At 43.5% G+C, this 21,658-nt stretch overlaps 1 protein-coding gene across 1 annotated transcript in view; it reads left to right on the top strand.

The window, feature by feature from the left end:
- Positions 1-21,072, top strand: part of LOC139212036 (protein unc-79 homolog) — a 32,162-nt gene extending 11,090 nt beyond the window's left edge. The window contains exons 12-51 of the mRNA XM_070842477.1: positions 213-442; positions 706-877; positions 1,029-1,259; positions 1,465-1,655; positions 2,823-2,946; positions 3,703-3,843; positions 4,347-4,562; positions 4,940-5,167; positions 5,461-5,602; positions 5,828-5,907; positions 6,005-6,153; positions 6,233-6,390; positions 7,568-7,749; positions 8,315-8,516; positions 8,659-8,841; positions 9,451-9,519; positions 9,963-10,300; positions 10,442-10,624; positions 10,801-10,963; positions 11,173-11,322; positions 11,466-12,740; positions 13,788-13,889; positions 14,348-14,464; positions 14,832-14,934; positions 15,025-15,165; positions 15,292-15,330; positions 15,458-15,570; positions 15,824-15,909; positions 16,298-16,471; positions 16,784-16,852; positions 16,939-17,049; positions 18,330-18,434; positions 18,530-18,607; positions 18,719-18,808; positions 18,898-19,073; positions 19,596-19,779; positions 19,881-20,084; positions 20,291-20,368; positions 20,461-20,502; positions 20,617-21,072. Of these exons, the coding sequence (XP_070698578.1) occupies positions 213-442; positions 706-877; positions 1,029-1,259; positions 1,465-1,655; positions 2,823-2,946; positions 3,703-3,843; positions 4,347-4,562; positions 4,940-5,167; positions 5,461-5,602; positions 5,828-5,907; positions 6,005-6,153; positions 6,233-6,390; positions 7,568-7,749; positions 8,315-8,516; positions 8,659-8,841; positions 9,451-9,519; positions 9,963-10,300; positions 10,442-10,624; positions 10,801-10,963; positions 11,173-11,322; positions 11,466-12,740; positions 13,788-13,889; positions 14,348-14,464; positions 14,832-14,934; positions 15,025-15,165; positions 15,292-15,330; positions 15,458-15,570; positions 15,824-15,909; positions 16,298-16,471; positions 16,784-16,852; positions 16,939-17,049; positions 18,330-18,434; positions 18,530-18,607; positions 18,719-18,808; positions 18,898-19,073; positions 19,596-19,779; positions 19,881-20,084; positions 20,291-20,368; positions 20,461-20,502; positions 20,617-20,805 (7,008 nt within the window). The 3' untranslated portion in view covers positions 20,806-21,072. The remainder of the gene's footprint in view (positions 1-212; positions 443-705; positions 878-1,028; positions 1,260-1,464; positions 1,656-2,822; positions 2,947-3,702; positions 3,844-4,346; positions 4,563-4,939; positions 5,168-5,460; positions 5,603-5,827; positions 5,908-6,004; positions 6,154-6,232; positions 6,391-7,567; positions 7,750-8,314; positions 8,517-8,658; positions 8,842-9,450; positions 9,520-9,962; positions 10,301-10,441; positions 10,625-10,800; positions 10,964-11,172; positions 11,323-11,465; positions 12,741-13,787; positions 13,890-14,347; positions 14,465-14,831; positions 14,935-15,024; positions 15,166-15,291; positions 15,331-15,457; positions 15,571-15,823; positions 15,910-16,297; positions 16,472-16,783; positions 16,853-16,938; positions 17,050-18,329; positions 18,435-18,529; positions 18,608-18,718; positions 18,809-18,897; positions 19,074-19,595; positions 19,780-19,880; positions 20,085-20,290; positions 20,369-20,460; positions 20,503-20,616) is intronic.
- Positions 21,073-21,658: the final 586 nt, after the last annotated feature.

Genomic DNA, 21,658 nt, shown 5'->3' with positions numbered 1-21,658 from the left:
ACTCATTGTCTGAGCAGTTATTTGCTGCTGAGCCCTGGAAATATGTTTATTTTTAGAGACTTGTCATAAGGAATAATTGGCTGATTTGCTGTGATTCTAGCATGGTTCTATTTTTTATTTTTTGCCTACTGCCCAGAATAGAAAATAAACTGATCTGTCCTCTTCCTCCTCCTCCTCTTCCACCTCCTTCCCTCTATTTCTTGGCTTTGTAGAACTGTAGCTCTCATGTTAGGAGGGCTGTGGTCACCTGCTTCTCGGCTGGCTGCTGTGGGCGCCATGGCAACCGGCCTGTCCGCTACTGCAAGCGTTGCCATGTCAACCACCACAGCAGTGAGGTGGGGGCTGCGGCGGAGACCCATCTGTACCAGACCTCGCCCCCTCCCATCAACACCCGAGAGTGCGGAGCAGAGGAGCTAGTGTGCACTGTGGAAGCTGTTATAAGGTGCATTCACAGTATTTACACTAACATATCACATCCACAGTTAGAAGGCATATGCCTGCAATGCTGTGAAACATGTTTTTACATGAATATATAGACAACAATACTGCATGAAATAAGATTACTGTATGTGCTGCGTCAGGGTAATTGTATCTGTGTTTTTATTTCTCTCCTGCTCTTTCAGCATCGATAATCTTTCTTACGTCTTCTCTCTGACTCTCTGTGAATCCTCTGCAATCTCTCTCATCCTCAACATGTTCATCCAGCCTTCTCAAGGAGGCAGAAATACACGCAGAGCAGCGTGAGTTTGAGTTGAACAGGCGTCGTCAGATGGGCCTGTCTGCCTCCCACCACTCCCTGGACAACATTGAGTTTGATAACAAGGAGGACGACCAGCACGACCAGAGGCTCCTCAGTCAGTTTGGCATCTGGTTCCTGGTGTGTAATCACGGGCTTTTGCTGTCTGTCAATAACAGGGCTTTGTGAGATAAGGAAGTGTACAGTACATGGCCTCTTATCATCACCCTGCTGAATTCATGGTTACCTGGCTGATTAGTTTTACTTCTCTGACCTTCGCTCACATCTGCAGGTGAGCCTGTGTACACCCAATGAGAACACGCCCACAGAGAGTCTGGCTCGGCTGGTCAGCATGGTCTTCCAGTGGTTTCACTCCACCGCCTACATGATGGACGATGAGGTTGGAAGCCTGGTGGAGAAGCTGAAGCCTCAGTTTGTCACCAAGTGGCTAAAGACAGTGTGTGAAGTGCGATTTGACGTCATGGTCATGTGTCTGCTGCCCAAGCCTGTTGAGTTTGCCAGGGTAAGGCCAAGAATTACAATATAGGGTTAAGGAGGATAGAGCGTGTAGAGGGGGCTGATGGGGGTGGGAAAAGGTTATATCTGTTCAGAAAATGTCATAACAGCATCAGTATGTCACTGAAGGCTGAGATTATGGAGGGCAGGTCACCATCTCAACTCTCCTGGCAGTGTTGGATAAAAGCCTGTCCTTGCATACTTTTCCACAGGTGGGGGGATACTGGGACAAGTCGTGTAGCACAGTGACCCAGCTGAAGGAGGGTCTGAACCGGATCCTGTGTCTGATACCTTACAATGTCATCAGTCAGCCGCTGTGGGAATGCTTTATGCCTGAGTGGCTGGAGGCCATCCGCACCGAGGTGCCGGACAACCAGCTCAAAGAGTTCCGGGAAGTGCTCAGGTACATCTGCCACCTTGATGTGTTTGCATATTGTAGTTGTTATTCCTGTAATAAAGGCATTTGTTATGACTTCACAAACAGGGGTGAGGGTGATTAAATATTATCAGAATTAAAAAACGGAGTTACTTATATATGCGTATTCTGATACACCTTATATACAGGACCTACAGACTAATCTGTTCTTTCTGGGTGCCTGTTTTATCATTTACTGGCGTAATTTTCTCCTTCTTACGGCAGATATGATTTTAGTAGTTTAATATTAAGATACATTTTTGGTTTTTGGTTTTGGTGTGAACTCCACAGAATCCACGAAAAAACCCTATTTTCCAAAAATATCATCTACTGAGATTCAGCTGCCAGACAGGGAGTAGTTACTTTAGTTTTCGGCTTCAACAGTCTGTAATGACGACATTAGCACAGAAAAATCTCAGCTCAGAATCTCAGCTCAGAATGAAGAGCTGGATGGATTCTGGGCTACAGGGCTTATGTGCAGTAGGTGTGTCATCATTGAAAAGCTTAACAAATGTAGCAGTTTGACATTTTGGGAAATAGCTCTTTTGCTTTCTTGCTGAGAGTTGACTGATACTGCTCTGATGTCCGTGGGCCAGAACCAGGAGGCGATTAGCTTATCTTAGCATAAGGGCTGTAAGCAGGGGGAAACAGCTTGGTTGGTAGTTAACAAATTGTATGTTGTTTGGTTAAGCCGTGTTGTAGTTTTAGGTTTCATGGAATCTTGTCATCACAGCAAGTTTGCCAGGCAACAAGCAGAGACTCTAGGAAATCACTGCATCCGGCTGGCCGGCTGTTTGCCAAAAAGTTGTTGCAACGCACACCTTCCTAGATACTATAGCTCGCCAATTTTACATTCTGCTTGTCCACTGATTTTTTATTTACAGTGATATCAATCTTCTCATTTAACTCAAAAAAGCAAATAAGCACATCTCCCAAATGTTAAACTATTCCTTTGATAATACCCAACCTTAATAAAGCTGATCACTTTGGATGAAACACATATAATCACAGAGGAAATAGAGCAGAGGCAGTGTGAGGACAGTAAAACTGCAGAGTGAAACATTAATACTAACAGCAGTGAACTGAACATCACTGATTGTGTAACAGTATTGAGGAGTGTAATATTCTACTCTGTTCTGTGCCTTCTGCTTGCAGTAAGATGTTTGATATTGAGCTGTGCCCCCTGCCTTTCTCCATGGAGGAAATGTTTGGCTTCATCAGCTGCAGATTCTCTGGCTACCCGGCGTCTGTGCAAGAGCAGGCTCTGCTGTGGCTGCATGTAAGCACGCACGCACACACGCATGCACGCACACACACACACACACACACACACACACACAAAAACACACACACACCCTGTCTTGGGTCCAGTTTGTGTCCTGGGGTTCTGTCCACAGTGCGTGTGAATTGAACAGGTTGTCATAGAGTGTGAGAGTCTGGGCAGATGCCCTGCTGAATATGGATCTGGGTCACAGAATGAGACTGAGAGAAATAGGAGGGGTTTTGCCTTTCATCCCATATGCACTCACAGCTTGCTGCCCTGTATACATGGATCAATTTCAAGTTTTCTGTCACAAATATAATCAAGAGATTGCATGAATGTACCCTCATTAGATAGGTCACATTCAAATCAGACAGAGAAGTGGTGCCCAGTTTGGACATGGTGCACCTCTGCTTTATGTTCATGGTATATGTCATATAGGTATTTGTATTGTTATAATTGTCAGTTCACTCAGGTAATACATCCAAACAGCTCAACAACTGTTTTCACAGTTTTTCTTTAGAATAAAATGGTTCCTGATAAAAACACAATGACATCATGCTGAGTAACAGAGTCACATTTCTGTTGAGTTGATGGTTTTCAATACTTTGAGCAGCATGAGCAAAATTTCATTCACCTGCACTATACTGGGAAGATATCAGACTGTTTAGCACTGGAAAGAAAACCATAACTTTATGTTTGGTAATTAGAAAACTTTTTTGAAATTATTATGAATGGACTCTTTAAATGTTCGCATGTCTTCTTTGGACCTAGGTGCTGTCAGAACTGGACATCGTGGTGCCTCTTCAGCTGCTGATTGGGATGTTCTCTGATGGAGTGAACTCTTTGAAGGAGCTGGCCAATCAGAGGAAGGCTCGCGCCTCAGATCTGTCTGGCAACACGGGGGCTCGCAGGGTGAGGGATACAGCACTGCCATAGCTACCCTCCAAAACAATAAAAAATATGAGAAATCAATGCTTGTTTTCAATTCAGTTTAGTTATCACATTAGCAATAAGTCAGAGCTCACAGTATAATTCCAAAATACTCACTTTACTCTGCTCAAAACACTTTTGGGAGGTTTTTTGGACATTTTGCACTCTGTCAGATGACTGTTTAGGATTTGGATGCACACGTCTACTCTTCTTGGATTTACTACCATTCATTGGGACATACTGTATGTTGCCATGGTAACTGTCAATGTCTAAATATAGCTCCCTTAAAGGGCTTAATTGAACTTGACTCTGATGTAGATTTATCATTGAAATGTATTGCCAGGCAACTCTGCACTCCTGTCATCATAACTGGCAGTTACAGAGGAACGTCGGAGATGAAAAGACTGTCATAGGCATGAATGGTTTAAGTCTGAAGTGAAACATATATATTTTACTTTACACAGTGATGTCCTCTTTACCTGCAGGTGAGTGTGGTGTCAGATCCAGGACGCCGTGGGCAGCACAACACCCTCAGTCCGTTTCCAAGCCCCTTCAGGAGCCCCTTTCGCAGCCCTCTGCGCTGCAGCCCCTTTAAAAACCTGGGCCACGCCACCGGCCACTGTGCTCTGGATCTGGACTGTGATGATGATGACATGAACCTCGGCTGCTTCATCCTCATGTTTGACCTCATCCTAAAGCAGGTGACCACACTATCCTGATGAAACAAGGCTAAAGTTATAATAATCATATTCCTAAATGCACGAAGAGTCCATTTCTGATGCTTGGTGATAGTATTTCGACAAAGTTCTTATAGGATTTTATTTTGTGTCTTGCTGTTTGTATGGGAAGAACAAACTCTCTCATATTGTATTACAAATCATATACCAAAAAGGTACACAGAGGTGCATTTGTACATAATATGCTACACTGTTTAAAAACAATTATTTTTGCTCATTCATATACAGAAAAACGACACATTGCGTCAACAACAATGCACACAGGTGGGATCTTGAGATTTGCGTGTCGTGCTCCTCTTTTTGTTCCCCTGTTTTTACGGTCGTCTCCCACGTTGCCCCAGATGGAGCTTCAGGACGACGGTGTGATGCTGGGTCTAGACAGCAGCCTGGGGAAGGATATCGTGGGCATCATCAACAATGTCTTCCAGGCCCCGTGGGGGGGCTCACACACCTGCCAGAAGGATGAGAAGGCCCTTGAGTGCAGCCTGTGCCAATCCAGCATCCTGTGCTACCAGCTGGGCTGTGAGCTCCTGGAGAGGCTGACCCCCCGGGAAGAGATACGTCTTGTGGTGAGACATGCAGCATGAATTTTTATGCACCAAATATAAACGAATCCTGAGCATTAAGCAGGTAAGGCTTTGAAATTAATCCCATGTAGCTCCTAAGCCACAATGCCAGAAACAGCACTGTGTGCCTGGCTGAGCTAATGTAGTTGTAGATGACATAAATCTTTGTTTTTGCCAACTTACAGGTTAGCAGCTCTAAAATTACTTTTCAGTGACACTAATGAATATCACGCTCATTACTGATGAATGTATAAACATGAAGGAGATATTTTGACGGGGTTTGATTTCTTCTGCAGGAGCCTACGGACAGTTTGGAAGAAACCTTGCTCTTGTCTCAGCCGGATTTCTCTGTAGGAACGGAGAATGGAAGTGAGGAAGGAGACAACCCAAGTGGCTTGCATGCCGACAACCCCACGAACCATTCCCCTGATAACGCACGTGCGTGTCAGCTCTGTACAGTGTTGTTCAAACAACAATTGTTGATGTGCTCAATAGTTTTTTCTTACTGTCAGATGAGAAGATTGTTACCTCTCTTTTATCTGTGTATGAAATAGATATATTCATATCTAGAAATATAGAAATATATATTCAAATAACTATTGCATATGAAAATCATTGAATGTTGTTTCTAACATTACACACACTTTTAACACTTCCTTCCAGCCATGAAGAATAACGCTGATAAAAAGTTCTCCTACCAGCAGCTCCCTGTTTCTCTGAAGCTTATATACACCATCCTGCAGGTACTTGTTCTGAATGACTAAATATCAAAAGTGGGCTGGAGGCATTTTCTCAGATTTATTTGAGTACACTGAGTCCGTACTTGTCCTCTGTATTCAGGAAATGTCCAAGTTTGAGGAGCCTGACATCTTGTTCAACATGCTGAACTGTCTGAAGATCCTGTGTCTCCATGGAGAGTGTTTGTACCTTTCCCGCAAGGATCACCCCCAGTTCCTGGCCTACATCCAGGAAAAGATGCTCATCCCAAGGTGTGTGCAGACTGGTCGCTTTAATAGAAATTGTTGGGTTTAACTAACCACTTGACAGCAATTTGGTGTCTGTTTTCAGTCTTTGGTCCATGCTGAAGTCAGAGTTTTGCCAGCTAGCCTCCCTGGCTGTGCCTCAGCTCCTCCATGCCCTCTCTCTGTCGCATGGGGCAGACATCTTCTGGAACCTCATCAACACAAACTTCAACAGCAAAGACTGGAAAATACGATTCGAAGCAGGTGAGAGATAGGCTTGGGTTTGTGTGACTGAAGCGTTAATGGAAACGCCCCAGTATGCTCATATAATGTACCACCTTAACCACTGTCTGCCAAAATCTCCCCCTTCTGTTGTCATGGTTACCGTGTGGCTCAAAGAGGAATTGTGGGATTAATAAGGTTTTTCTCGCCTTGTGATTGGTGTGAGGAACTGTATGACCTTGAGACAGATGCAGAGGACAGGTCCTCTGTCTCAGTGTATGAATAGAGGGAAAAGGGTAGAATTGAAGTGACGATAGCCCCAAACATACAGTATATATTTCTCAGAAGGTTATTGGCCCACTGTGTGTTTAAATACCCCAGAAATGGTCAAATGAATTCAGTTATTACTTCTCCAAATAATAACATTATGCATCATGATGACAGGTTGAAATGCTGATGATCTATATGATGACCACAAGGTGTAACAATGTTATTATACATCCTTTAGTTAGTAGTGTTGAAAAACACTATTGTATGATTGTAGGTGCAAATCACATAAAAGAAAAAAAAACAAAACATACATATATATGTATGTATATATGATGCCTTTTAACCCCCACACTGACATCTAGTGGTCTATACTGGGTACTATCCATCAGCCCAGAGTGGGTGAGAGTTAATGGGTTTCAGAATAAGGTGTCTATTTTTAGATTTTTATCTGAATCATGTTAAATAAAGACAACAATTACTGGAAGGATCCTATTTTTTGAAATTACAGAATGCATTTTTATTTCACTCCACACAGGGTATGGGGTATATTGTGGTATTAATGTGTGGATGTGAACAGTGAGCATTACATAAATGTATTTTTACACCCATAGAGTAGATGACCACTTAGATTTGACCTCTGTTCATAGTTTTTCCTATTAAAGTAACATACAAGTGCAGACAGATTTTCATGTTCATTCTGTCTGGTACCTGCAATTTATTGTGTTTGATGTGCGTCCTTCCACAAACTATATTAGCTGAAATATTTGCTTAGTTAAAAATCAATATAATATATAATACTTTACTTTTAATACTTTTTACCTAAGTAATACATAATAACTCATCTTCATCAATGATGCCATATCTGGTTCTATTTAATATAAGTAATTCATTACGTCAGACAGCTCAGTTGTCTGGGTCGCTGATGACGTCTGCTTTCTCTCTGCCACAGTGGAGAAGGTAGCAGTGCTGTGTCGGTTCCTGGACATAGGTGCGGTGACAAAAAACCACTTGCTGAAGTACTCCCTGGCCCACGCTTTCTGCTGCTTCCTGGCATCTGTAGAGGACGTCAACCCAGCCGTGGCCACCCGAGCCAGACTGCTGCTGGACACCATCAAGAGGCCGGCCCTGCAGGTGCTGCTGCTCACAGTCACAGCAGTCAGTCAGAGTGCAAAAATGAATGTGTTCCAAGCTGCATATGAGTCTAATGTTAAGCACTGGACTTACATTATCTAAATTTGTTTAATTACTAACACTTAAATATTATATATATATTTTTGTCTCTCTGCACCAAAATTTTGTGTTATATTTGTCATCACCTCTAGATTACAGTCTTTCTTAAGGAGTGCAGATTCTGTTGCAAAATGGCAACTACATATACATCATACATGCTATAACAGGATTGAGATATTTGCATTAGTAATAAAACAATAGTCTGTGGGTCAGGCAGTGAACCTTAAAAATAACCCTTAATGCAAACCTGTAAAGAATATGTGTGTAAGTGTGTGTGCAGCCAGAACCAACAACTTTTAATGAGCTTATAGTGCTTTGTCTTTACTTTTGAAACCAAATGAAAAATGCAGTATACTGTGTTTTGGCATTCATCCATTAGCAACAGATTAGTGAGTCTAAATAATGTGGTTCTACCTTTGTGGGAGAAATATTGCAGATTTACATGAGTGCCTTGTTTGTTATCCAGGGGTTATGCCTCTGCCTGGATTTCCAGTTCGACACTGTTGTGAGGGATCGGCCCATTATCCTCAGCAAACTCCTGCTGCTGCACTTCCTGAAGAAAGACATTCCTGCTCTTAGTTGGGAGTTCTTTGTCAACCGCTTTGAAACATTGTCTTTGGAGGCTCAGTTACACCTGGACTGCAACAAGGAGTTCCCTTTCCCCACTAGTATGTAGCTGCTGTGTCCCCATTCAGGGTTTTTACAGCTGCTCCACCTACTCTGCATTTTTCTTCACATAACATTAATTCGAACAGAAACATTACAGTCTGATAGTGACCCAAATTAAGTTTGTACTGTATCTTTTGGCAGCCATCACGGCCGTGCGAACCAATGTAGCCAACCTCAGTGATGCAGCAATGTGGAAGATACGACGGGCCCGATTTGCCAGGAATCGGCAGAAGAGTGTGCGTTCCCTCCGTGACAGTGTGAAGGGAGGCCCGACAGAATCCAAACGGGCGTTTTCACTCCCTGAGTCACTGAGCAATCGACTTCGTGAGTAGCATAGATCAGCCAGTCTATGTCTCAGTCTGAATCTGAACCTGTGTCACTTTCACTCAGTCTGTGGTCCAAAAGTGTTTGCAAATACCCTCTAAAACTTTAGTTTACTACCAGTATCTATGTAAAGAGGCAAGGTGACACAGTTTGGATTGTCCTTTTGTGGTAATCACTGCCCCTTCTCTATTACATGTGGGAGAAAACTAATTATTTTTAGTTTGCAAATACTGTTTGACCAAGGCATTTTCCTGATGTTTCTCTCCTCACTCGTTTGTTTCCAACGTTCATTCCACTAGAGTGTGTGAACACTAGTTTGCTTAATAACAGAGGGATTCCCTACCATGCCATCATTTTGTCTTTGCCTCTGCACAGACTGTCTGAGTTTTACTTGTGTTGGCTTCAAACATGCTGTGGTTATTTGATATTTATGATTAGTCAAAATACCCTAATTCTTGATAAGACTTGGATTTTATACTGTTTTGAGGCCATATAGTGTGGTTTTGTCTGTGTCTGTGTGTGCATGTGTTGGATGAAGCTCACACACGTGTCCTGTACTACCTCCCCTGTACATTCTCCTAAATTGTGTTCTTCATATGTGGTTTTTAGCTCTAAGGCTTACGAGGCAAGAGCACTCTGCCCCGACACTGGGAGATATGATAGAGAAAGTCCTGCCAGGTAAATAACAACCTAAATCTGAAACATGCAATATTATTCTACATAATCTCATCATATTGAGGGAGAAGTGCAGTAAGATTATCAATAATGCTAACATGTAAAATTAGGAATGGAAAATATGAAAAAGCAATATTTGCTCTGTAGTGGCAGTCATTGTTTTTTCATCCAGTTTTACTCTCACTCTGACACTGAAAAGAGGAAAAAGCAACACTCTTGCTAACAGCTAGCTGGTCAGGGTTTTTTGTGTTTACCCCTTTTACATATTCCGTGGACGTGTTGCACTTATGTATGTTTATCGCATGATGATGTCCCTGCCTCTGAGAAGTGGACAGGATGTGTTGACTCCACCCATCTCTGTGTTGTCACCCCCCCTTGCTCCTGCACCCTTCCCTCTCCCCTGTCCTCTCCCCTGTCCTCTCCCCTGTCCTCTCCCCTGTCTGCAGCGCGTTTCCTCCCGCACTTTAACCCTGACGCTTCAGCCCCTCTTGTAGGCCAGACCCCATCTCCCGAGGAAGACGCCGTGATCAGAGACCTGCTTCCTGAGGATGCCGGCATCGATCACCAGACGGTTCACCAGCTGATCATGGTGCTCATGAAATTCATGGCCAAGGACCAGAGCAGTGCAGAGGCTGACATTGGTAGTGCCAAGGCTTTCAACACAGTGAAGCGTCACCTGTACGTGCTGCTGGGCTATGACCAACAGGAGGGCTGCTTCATGATTGCACCTCAGAAGATGCGCACCTCTACCTGCTTCAACGCCTTCATTGCCGGCATTGCTCAAGTAACTGATACATAATCCATTATCACCTTTTCTGGTGTTCTGTGATTGTAGCTAGATATTAACTTTCATGTTTGATAGAAGGTGATAGCATTATAACAGCATAACATGAATGCAAATCAATTTAACTGTTCTTCCTTCCAGGTGATGGACTACAACATTGGTTTGGGGAAGCAGCTGCTCCCCCTGGTGGTCCAGGTGTTGAAGTACTGCACATGCCCCCAGCTGAGACACTATTTCCAGCAGCCACCTCGATGCTCTCTCTGGGCCCTTAGGCCACACATCAGACAGATGTGGCTCAAAGCCCTGCTAGTTATCCTCTATAAGGTACTCTTTGTCTTATCATGTGTCAGCGTCATTGCATGGCTCATTATTTGTTCTCAGATAACATGTTTTGGGTCTCTATGTGATTGCTGTAACATATTTTCTTTAGATCTTATGATATACAGTATGAACTACAGTTAACCAACATAAGCTTATAATATTTTGTCTGTGCACTGCAGTACCCTTACAGAGACATGGACGGCAGTAAAGTGGTCCTCCATCTGATCCACATCACCATCAACACGCTTAATGCACAGTATCACAGCTGTCGTCCACATGCTACAGCAGGGCCCCTCTACAGCGACAATTCTAACATGAGTCGCTATAGCGAGAAAGAAAAAGGTAAAGCTAAATAAAAGAAGTTGTTTATCTCAACACCAGACTTATCAAACAATTGTTGATTTTAGTTTCGGAAATCTTTTTTTTTTTTAATGGATACCATGCTGTGTAGGTTATAATGTCAAGATAAACTGAAAGTAACACTCTCCTGAGTGAATGTTGCTGTTTGCTTCTTAAATGCAGTACTGACGTTAATTTTTTCTCCATCTTAGAAGAGGACAGTGTATTCGATGAGTCAGACGTCCATGACACACCGACTGGTGCTGCAAACAAGGAGTCACAGACTTTCTTTGCCCGTCTCAAGAGGATTGGTGGCAGCAAGTCTGTGAAGTACCAGCCGGTAGAGCTGAATGCCAAGAAAAGTAAGAAGCAGAGGCTTTCGGAGTAAAGTACAGTATAACAGCACATTGGTTGAATCTTTTTCAGCAGAGCATATTTTTTAAACTGCATGAGGCTTACTGCTGTCACTGGGATGACGTCTACATCTTTTTTTTCTGTGTATCAGGTGAAATTGAGCTGTCAGAGTACCGTGAAGCCAGCGCCCTTCAAGACAGCATTCTACACTGTGTGAGGGAGGAGAGCACCAGGAAGAAGCGACTGCAGGCCATGCACAAGCAGAAGTCTCTGGACATTTCTAACACTGACTCCATCCTCTTCAATCTGGACGAACACCGACGTAAATCCTGCATTGATCGCTGTGACATGCAGGTGCCTCCTGTGGTCCTGCCCCCATCCTTAGTGACGTCCCACAGCAGGCATCAAGGGAAAGGATCATCAGATGGCTCCTCGGTTCGGGTGGAGGGCAGCGATGCTGTGGACAGGCGAGGGTCTCGAGGCAGCCACTCCGACACCTCCAAGCCTGTCATCCCAGAGGTCCGCCTCAGCTGCATGGAGACCTTTGAGGACAAGTTGGACCAGGGGTCACTGGGAGGCTCAGCTCAGGGAAAGGAGGATCAAGACCTCATTGACCTCTCCTCTGACTGCACCTCCATTCCAGAAAAACACTCGCTGCTCTCCATGTCTGACAGCGACTCCTTGGTGTTTGAACCATTGCCTCCTTTGAGGATTGTAGAGAGCGATGAGGAGTTTGACCTTAACACCATTTTAGCCTCCAAGTTTAACGGGAGTCCAAAGATTTCTGCTTCTCCTGCAAGCAGCAACACTTTGCGATTGTCTCCTGTGATTCAGGTGAGTGTAGAGGAATGTTCTAGTGACCAGAAGACCCCAGGCCTTCTGGGAAGCTCAGAGCAGCCACTTCTGGAGAGGAAGCCAAGACCTGTGACTCCCGGCACCTCACTGGATCTTCCTGACCGACTGGATAATGTCTGCCATGAAAGCCCCATGACCCTGAAGCAGAAGAGAGACCTGCTGAGGAAGACCCCACATGTCCCTTACACCTCCCTCGACGACACTCTTGTGACCTCTGAGGAGGTAAAGATCGGAGCGGGACCAGGGACAAGTCCCTCTGGCAGGACCATCTTCTTAGACATCCCAGAGGACAAATCAGAGCCTCTTTCCTCACCAGAAAAAAGCAAGAGCAACAGCAATGATGAAGAAGAGGATGGGGATGATGAAGACGATGATGACATGGGTGATGAAGAGGACAGCGACCCCAAACCTGACAATGGGGACGACAATGATGAGGCGGAGTTTAAAATCCAGATTGTTCCCCGACAAAGGAAGCAGAGGAAGATAGCTGTTAGTGCCATCCAGAGGGAATACCTGGACATCTCGTTCAATATGTTCGATAAGCTGGGCGGTGAGCAGACCACAGAGGCCGGTAAGAAGGAGGGATGGATAAGGATAAGTCCTGCTTTACCAGTGTGCTGGTCAGGTGCAGTGTACTTAGTCAAAATGATGTTTTAAGGAGAGGTCTGAGGTTTGAGGAGGCTTATCCAAACCTTTTTAGAAGCAGAACAATCACTTTTTGTACCAGTGTGGTCCAAAGTGCTTTAAACTTCTTTTTAAACATTTTACCCCATTTACTACAAATAATTTAGACTTTAGGTCACAAATAACCATTTTGCAAACCACACTGATGTGTTTGTCTGTGATTTCAGTCATCTGGTGGTTTTCATTTATGTACAATATGAAAATCAATTAGTTGAAAAGTTGTATTATTTATTTGTTGCTGTCTAAGCAACATTATCAGTATGAGGAAATGTTAGTACTGACTTTTCACATCAATCTCCTCTTGAATTACCTTACTGCATAACTATAATTAACACTGAGAAAAATGAACAGAGACGCGAAGTCCACTGATTTTCACACCGTATTCCAAATAAAAAATGGAAACCACTTACAGCCAGGCAAGCCAGGAAAAATGCCCCCAAAACCTAAAAGTGATGCTGGCTATGCTCCTGTATATTTTTGGAATACAAGTGCACTCTGAAACGTGTGCAAGCGGCCTCAAATCTTTATTTAACTAACAACTCCAGCTGTGTGGTGTCCTGTGGTGTGTTTTTATGTGCGTATTCACTCTTCCTTTCCTTTCATACTAACAATTCAGAGGTTTTTCAGCACACATCAGAGGCTGTGAATCTACATAATTTGACTTAACTTAAAAGATGCAGAAGAGCAAGACAGAAAATCATTAGATTTTCTAATTCTGAAACTGGTGGCGAGGGAAACAAAACACTAAACCTCACATAAGATACTGTTATTAAATCATATGATAATTAAATAACCTTTAACTATATCCTGATGGTAGCAAAAATAGTGCTTATCGATACTGAATGCCTATATCTTGTGCAGTTTTTATTGGCATATAAAGGCATATACTCTGGTGCCAATGCCCCGTCCATTGTTCACCCATATTGCCTTGCAGATCACAAAGTTCTGTCTACATTGGAAAAGCCACGAGAATCTGCCTCAGCCCCAACGCTTGAAGCTGCTATGCCTGAAACAAGCCACCGCTCTTCAGTATCAAGTAGGATCCAAATACTTCTTAGTCTCCTCATAAACCTCAATAAATCTGACTGTTGTGCTATCTTAATGAGGGGCTCAATTTACCATTTTCATTTTGATTACTTGAACATATTCTATACTTTCTTTTTGCAAACTTCATATTGGGGCTGGAAATTTGCAATAGAATCACTTATTATTGTTTGACATCTTATTATAAAGCCAGTAAAATTCCTGAGAAAATAGAAAAAATGTTTTATAAGTTCATTTTCAAATTAGTTTCACTCTAAAATATTGCTATAATGTTGAAGTTCCTCAAAAATGCAGAGCTAAATACTTGACTTCGTGTTTATGATATGATCAAATTTCATTGACCATCTCTTTTCATGTGCGTCTTATCTATTTCCACATGACTACGCCAACTTGTTGCAGAAACGGTCTTAGCAGGTAACCCAGGTGTTGTTTTTTGTGTCTGACCTCCAGCTCAGTACCGTCAGGTGAAGCGAGGCTCTCTGGGAGCTCTGACCATGAGCCAGCTAATGAAGAGACAGCTGGAACATCAATCCAGTGCGCCACACAACATCAGCACCTGGGAGACGGGTCGGTCACTTTAGACTTTTCTTTATCCATTAATGACCCCCTTGAGAAGATTTAAGGACATATTTGTAAGGACAAGTGTAAGAATTCAAAAGTAACAATAACAAATAGTAACAAAGTAACAAATAAAGAACGTAGAAAACGTCACTGACTGACCAATAATTGAAATCAAACTCTGTGCAAACTTAAAACAATACAAAAGGAAAAATAAGTAAGCAAATAAATACGCAAATGATACTCTGTAATGAATAACGTAGCATTTTTCAAACCAGCACGTTATTCCTCATTGACATCGTCCAGCATCTAATAACTGAATCTTACCAAAAGCTTCCTGTTCTTTTATTTCATCACTGATGTTCTCCCTTTCTAGGTCCGACAAAGACCAGTCTGCTCTCAGCACCGAGCACAGTCAGCATGTTTGTTCCAGCGCCTGAAGAGTTCATTGATGAGCAGCCCACCACAATGTCTGACAGGTGAATGAGTCAATCAACAGCTACACCCGACTTGAAATAAGTCATCTTAATGCTTAAACCGGCCTGGTTTATTTCTATGTGATGTCCCAGGTGTCGGGACTGTGCAGCCGTGCTGGAGGAATACGACGAGGAGACTCTCGGCCTCGCAGTGGTCGTTCTTTCTATGTTCATCCACCTCAGCCCTGATTTGGCCGCTCCAATGCTTCTCGACATCATGCAGTCTGTGGGCAGGTACAGCTGCTCCAACATTCAACATCCACACAGCACTTCACCGTTAAATGAAGTTTCATAACTCACCCTTAGAACTCATGCATAATTCATCCCCGAGACCTAATCCACTGCTTTGACTTCTTTCAGGTTGGCATCTAGTGCCAATTTTTCTGGACAAGCTGAGAGGTATGAGACGTTAAAGCTGTCACACCGGCATGCTCAGATATTCAGCAGGCTTATGCATGAGTTTAATAATAGACGGGAAGTGTGACCGCCTGTCCAATGCAGCCATTCTCCCTGTGATGTTTTACAGTATGTTGATCCCAGGGAATGTTGCGGGTGTAGCCAAGCAGTTCCTCCGCTGTATGTTTCACCAGCTGGCCCCTAATGGCATCTTGCCCCAACTCTTCCAGAGTAACATCAAAGGTCTGTTCATACCACTGACCACTAAACTCAAATATCCGTAAAATGTAGCTGCACTCTTTTTACAGAGTCTTACAGAAAGTCTTAGCTGTCCATTTCTGTGGGTTTTGACCATGACCAAGGTTTATATTCATAGCCTATAGTAGATGCATATTTTACTGGTTTCTTTACATATTTGTGTTAATGTATCTGTTTTTTTCCCCCAATGATAAGACTGTTACCTCCATTCTGTGTGTCTATCTTTCTTTATTCGCAGATGGAAGTTTTCTACGAACACTGGCATCTTCCCTGATAGATTTTAATGAACTGAGCTCTGTTGCTGCCCTCAACATGCTGCTTGAGGTGGGATTTGTCTTCATGTTATTGTGTTGAGTCATTTAGCCAGCAGGAGGAGCTCTTGTCAAAGCAAAATCTTTTGTGGTTCCAGCTACATGCACAGCATAAGCCCATCTAAAACAACAAATCATCGGGGCAGCCAAGGAAACCTGCCTTAGTCTGCATCACTGTACCAGTTTATTGTTACTGTTCAGCTAAATAAATGACACAGATAAGAACTCTTGATGCATGAGCTCAACCAAGCAATCATCTGTGCTTCGATGTCCTAAATCCTTTGCTCTCATCATGACCACTGTAATTGATCAGGACTGAATGATCAGTTAAATGGAAATATCTTCGCGTATAGAAATTCATTATGTAACCCTGTTATGATTTATGCCTCTGTGCCCTCAAGGGCTTGAACAACAAGAAGAGTCTGCCAGCAGGGGGCACAATGCTGCACTGCCTGGAAAACATTGCCACCTTCATGGAGGCTCTCCCCATGGACTCTCCTAGCAACCTGTGGACAACCATCTGCAACCAGTTCCAGACCTTCCTCACAAAACTGCCCTCTGTGCTTCCTCTTAAGGTAGATATCGACTCTTCCGTTCACTTAGTCATGGTCTGATATGGTTTAATGTGATTATGGCCGGAGGAAAAAGCATCTAGCAGTGCCCTTGTCGGGTTCAATAGTCTTAAAATTGTAATTGATTTGAATCTGACGCTTTTGACCTTGGAGGTCAAATTAGTGTCCTCTAATCAATTTATTGCTGCAGATAAATTTAAAACACCAGGTCCAAGAATAGAGCTTTGCACCATGCAATATTTTTCAACTTTTGCACTTTAAAACCTGCTGACCTTTAACACTTTTTTCAACTGTTTTTTTTTTTGCAATCATTAGTGCCCCATGGATTCCAGTTTGAGGATTATCATTTGTCTACTGAAAATCCCTACTACAAATGCAACCCGAGTAAGCCCAGAGCAAAATTTACATATTTATATGTCAGAATTCTGGCCTTTAATATCTCACATTTCTATTCTTTTTCTATCCTACAGAGCCTCCTGGAGCCTTTCTCCAAGCTGCTGAGCTTTGTCATCCAGTATGGCATGTTCAGTCTTTCCTACCTCGTAGAACTATGTGGACTGTGTTACAAAGCCTTTAACAAGGTACTTATGAGTGTGCTGACATGCCATCCTTTTGTGCAAGTAGTAGGAATAAACCATGAGCTAAAGTCCAAAATGTAAGCAGACTTGAAAGAGTTAAACCTTTTAAACTAATCTGCAGTGTTAAAAATGTTGAGCTCCTGTCCGCAGGCCTCCCGCTCATCACTCTTGTGGTGCTACACCTACTTCCCCGACTCTCCAGTCAGCCAGAAATGTTGCCATGTGTCACAGATGATTAAGTAGGCAATCAGCCAGTATTGATTAACATGATTAGTTGGTGTGCTAGTGCAGAGGATGTATGGTGTGTTTCGAAGTGGCTGTCTCAGACGGAGATGGAGCCAGGGCTGTCTGCACTGTTGGACCAGATGGCTCCTCAGTCCTCCACCACTGTCAGCGCTGCATGCTTTATGTCTCCTGCAGTATTGATTTTCTACACCCTCTTTAATTCCTCACCATATAATATCCGCTTTTCAAAACCCAGAGTCACTGTGAGCAATTGCTTTTGGACCCTGTCCTGTGCAGTTGTTTTATGGAGAGGTGATGTTTCTGGGAAGCACATGGAGGATTTTTCAGCCAGTTCAGTTATCTTTGGAGGTCAGGTTTTAAGGACACAAAGTCAGGTTTCCTAGACCTACTAAAGTTTGTCACACCATGCACCATTTATCACAGCTGCACTGCACTATACGCCGAATGCGACTGGGCCCTCTAGCTTAAGAACAGCCTATGATTTGCTATTTACCAAATGGACATGCTCCATTAACTTTTAATTATGAGAGTGCTGCGTACAGGTATGCGCATTACCAAGCCACACATTGAGAAATGTCAGAGGCAGCTCTGCATTCTGTAAGAGCGGAGGAGCATGTGCCTGCTCCTAACATAAGCAAACATGACTGCATAGAGAAAGAGAGAGGCAAAGTGGAAGCCAGAAGATGACAGTGTGGTTTGTAAACAGGCAGCTGGGCTTTGTGTGGAAGGGATGAACAAAGAGAGCAGCCTGTCCTCAGGGAGGGAGAAGGCAGCCTGACAGCCTCATCTGAGCTGCCTGGGACTCTGGGAGGAGAGATCTGGACTGGCCTAAATCTACTCCTCAGCTTCACTATTCTCTGTCTATTCTCTGTCTCCCTGCCTCCCCTCCCTCCCCTCTCGCTGCCTGTCCTTCCCCCTCTATTCAGGCTACAGAGTTTATGCTCTCCTCGCAGCATGAGTAAGGGAGTGTGATAATAGAAAAAGGCAGTCTTGCTGCATCAGTACATTTACTCCACTCTCTATCTCCTCGCATCCAGGAGAGAGATAAGTTCTACATGTCCCGCATTGTGGTGTTAGAGCTTCTGCAGGCTCTCAAGTTCAAGTCTCCTCTGCCTGACACAAACTTGTTACTGCTGGTCCAGGTAAAAAAAAATACAGTCTTTTATGCACTTCAGTTTACAAGAAACAAATAAATCATCTTGAATACAATTGTAAAACTTGCCATGGGATTTCTCAGTTTGTTTGTGCAGATATTGGTACACGACTAGCAGAATCCACCATCATCCAAAAGCACATGATCTCAACACTGCCGGTGGTAAGACTTTAACGGATGTGTGTTTAGAATCAGCCTCATAAAGCAGCAGGGAATAAAGATGGACCCCACTGTGATTCCTCCTAAAGGATAAACTGTTTTTGCTCCCTACAGTGCACCACAGCAGCCATGGAATGCATGAGACAATACATAAGTGAACTCCTGGACTTCATTGCAGATATGCACACGCTAACCAAACTTAAAGTGAGTCTTGTTCTTCGTGTGACACAACTCTTCTTATGATGGACTTTTTTGTCCATATTTTGCCTATTCAACATTTTCCTGTTATTCAGAGCCATATGAAGGCTTGCTGTCAGCCGCTGCATGAGGACACTTTCGGGGGGAACCTGAAAGTGGGCTTGGCACAAGTCGCAGCCATGGAGATCAGCAAAGGCAATCACCGTGATAACAAAGCTGTGGTCCGTTATCTTCCCTGGCTTTATCATCCGCCATCCACCATGCAACAAGGGTAAGAATGTCAAAACTACAGATGACTTTAGTAGTGCTTCAATGACATGAAGGGTCAACTCACCCACATTACATAAATCCCTTTTTCCTCAGCTCATATGTAGCTTTATTTGTTCAGGTTGTGAGATATCCATCCATGAGACTTCTGCCTCCAGCTCAAGACAATGGAGGCGAATGTGATTTGTTTTGTGATGCTTACAGCAAAAAAAATGTGTTGCTTTACAGCAGAATCCACAGTCCTGCTTTCGATAACTCACAGAATTGCAAACAGTGTTGTATATAAAACAGCTGATAGTGTTTTGGTGTGAAGGCAGACATCTCAAAAATTGCAACAAAAAATCTTCATGGTAGATACCACTAGAGAGAAAATATGTTAACTTAGGTGAGCCAACAAAAATGTCAGCACAATTAACTGATAGTGAAATACTGAGTATAATCCTGAGAAATACGATTGTGAGATTGCATAAAATATGTTGTTGGCTGGTTTGTAAAACTGATTTTCAATGTTTTTTTTTCTCTGCAGACCAAAAGAATTCATCGAATGCGTGTCCCACATTCGTCAGCTGTCCTGGCTACTTTTGGGCTCCCTGACGCACTGTGCCCTGCACCAGGGCTCCACCTCCTGTATGCCCATCCCCTTAGATGCCGGCTCCCACATCGCAGATCATCTTATAGTCATCCTCATTGGTTTCCCAGAGCAGTCAAAGGTCTGGCAGAAACAAATTCCTTCAAATGACCACACCCAGGTTTCGTTAATATGATCTATAACCACCTCACTTTCTGTTTTCGTCTCGATCTCTGTCCTCAGACGTCAGTGCTGCACATGTGCTCTCTGTTCCACGCCTTCATGTTTGCCCAGCTGTGGACCATCTACTGCGAGCAGGCGGCCGCTGCTCCGTCCCTGCTGAACCAGAATCAGACTGAGTTTTCGTCCAGCGCCATCCTCACTGGCCTGGAGTTCTGGAGTCGGGTTACACCCAGCATCCTGCAGCTCATGGCCCACAATAAAGTGGTGAGTGCTCTGTCTCATCCTTTTCCACTGGGGATCAATCTAAGCTAGCTAAGGCAGGAATAGGGGCCTGGAAATGCGATGTGGTTGTTCATATGTGAAATATGAAGAGAGGAGTTTTGTGTCATGTTTTGGAATTTATTCCTGTTTTATGATGACAGACCTGTAACAGAGAAAATCACAGCTTTGATTGAAATGTTTTCTCTCAGATGGTAGAGATGGTGTGTCTTCATGTCATTAGTTTGATGGAAGCCCTGCAGGAGTGCAACTCAACCATCTTTGTCAAGGTTTGCTATAACTCTTATATTTTCCCACATGGTAAAATATGATCACCTCAGCACGTAGCCTAATACTTACCTATCCTCATGATTTCCCATAGCTGATTCCTATGTGGCTACCCATGATTCAGTCAAACCTTAAGGTGAGGTTTTTAACCAACTATGTGTCATTATTGATGCAGACTAATAATATGCAACTATTGACTCTTTATATGATTTCAAACTAAAACAATATCCTCCCTTTCTTCCCTCATCAGCATCTGTCTGCGGGGCTGCAGTTGCGTCTCCAGGCCATCCAGAACCGGGTGAACCACCAGTGTCTGCAGGGCCAGACATCCGGAGCCCCTCCATTTGCGCTGCGCAAATGGCTGCAGTGCACCCAGTTCAAAATGGCTCAGGTGGAGATCCAGTCCTCTGAGGCTGCCTCACAGTTCTACCCCATGTGACCTGCTCTGTGGTCACCTTGGGTCTGGACTGGGTCCTAAGACCTGCATGCACCCTCTCTGGCTGAACCCTCAGACCAAAAAAGGACTCTGTGTGGGATTCTTGTGGACTGAATCATTTTCTGCACCTTTAGTATAATACCTGTAAATGTACAGTAAATCTATGCTATTTTAAAGTACTAGCACTGGAGCTGATAATTAAAGGTTTGGTAGGTTCGTGTGAGATAATTGTATCAGGTGCCTAACTGTTGTATTCAACAGATTTGAAGAGTCAGGGATGACTAAGAGAATTTCTATAGACCCGCTTCTAGGTTCTGACAGCAAATGCTTGTTGAATCTCAGATATGCTCACCCTGTGACATTCATATTCTATCACTTTTTAAGTTGCTTGGTTACAAGCTGGATAATAAAAGTACGAGTTTTTCTAAATGTTGAGATACTTTGTCATTTCATATGAATCGCAGACCCCTTCAAAATTCAAATGTGGCATTTACTGCCCTTTGATGTCCTGACTGATGTGGAAAATGTCCAGTTTACCATAATGCAGATGGCAGAGCGATAAAATCGGCTCTGTTGTTTACTCTTCTGGACGAGAAACTGAACCTCAGGTGTCTCTCCGGGAAAATGACATGACATGCATTACTCAGCTCCTGTCTGAGATCCTTGTCAGCCTGTCAGTCATGCTGCCTCTCTCCATCAGAGCTCAGATCAATCAGAGGCCAATCTGACTTGCAGCAGCAGCTTTGTAACTCGATAAGGTGGAGCCAGACATTGGAGGTAAACAAGACTATTTTGGTTGTGCCCTCCTCCCCGCCCCAAAGTGGAAAGCCCACCCCCCCCTTCTCCATCCTCTTCA

The sequence above is a fragment of the Pempheris klunzingeri genome, chromosome 13 (genome assembly GCF_042242105.1).
Source record: "Pempheris klunzingeri isolate RE-2024b chromosome 13, fPemKlu1.hap1, whole genome shotgun sequence".
Classification (NCBI taxonomy): Eukaryota; Metazoa; Chordata; class Actinopteri; order Acropomatiformes; family Pempheridae; genus Pempheris; species Pempheris klunzingeri.
The sequence above is the reverse complement of the archived record's forward strand: the minus strand, read 5'-3'. Positions and strand labels throughout refer to the sequence as shown.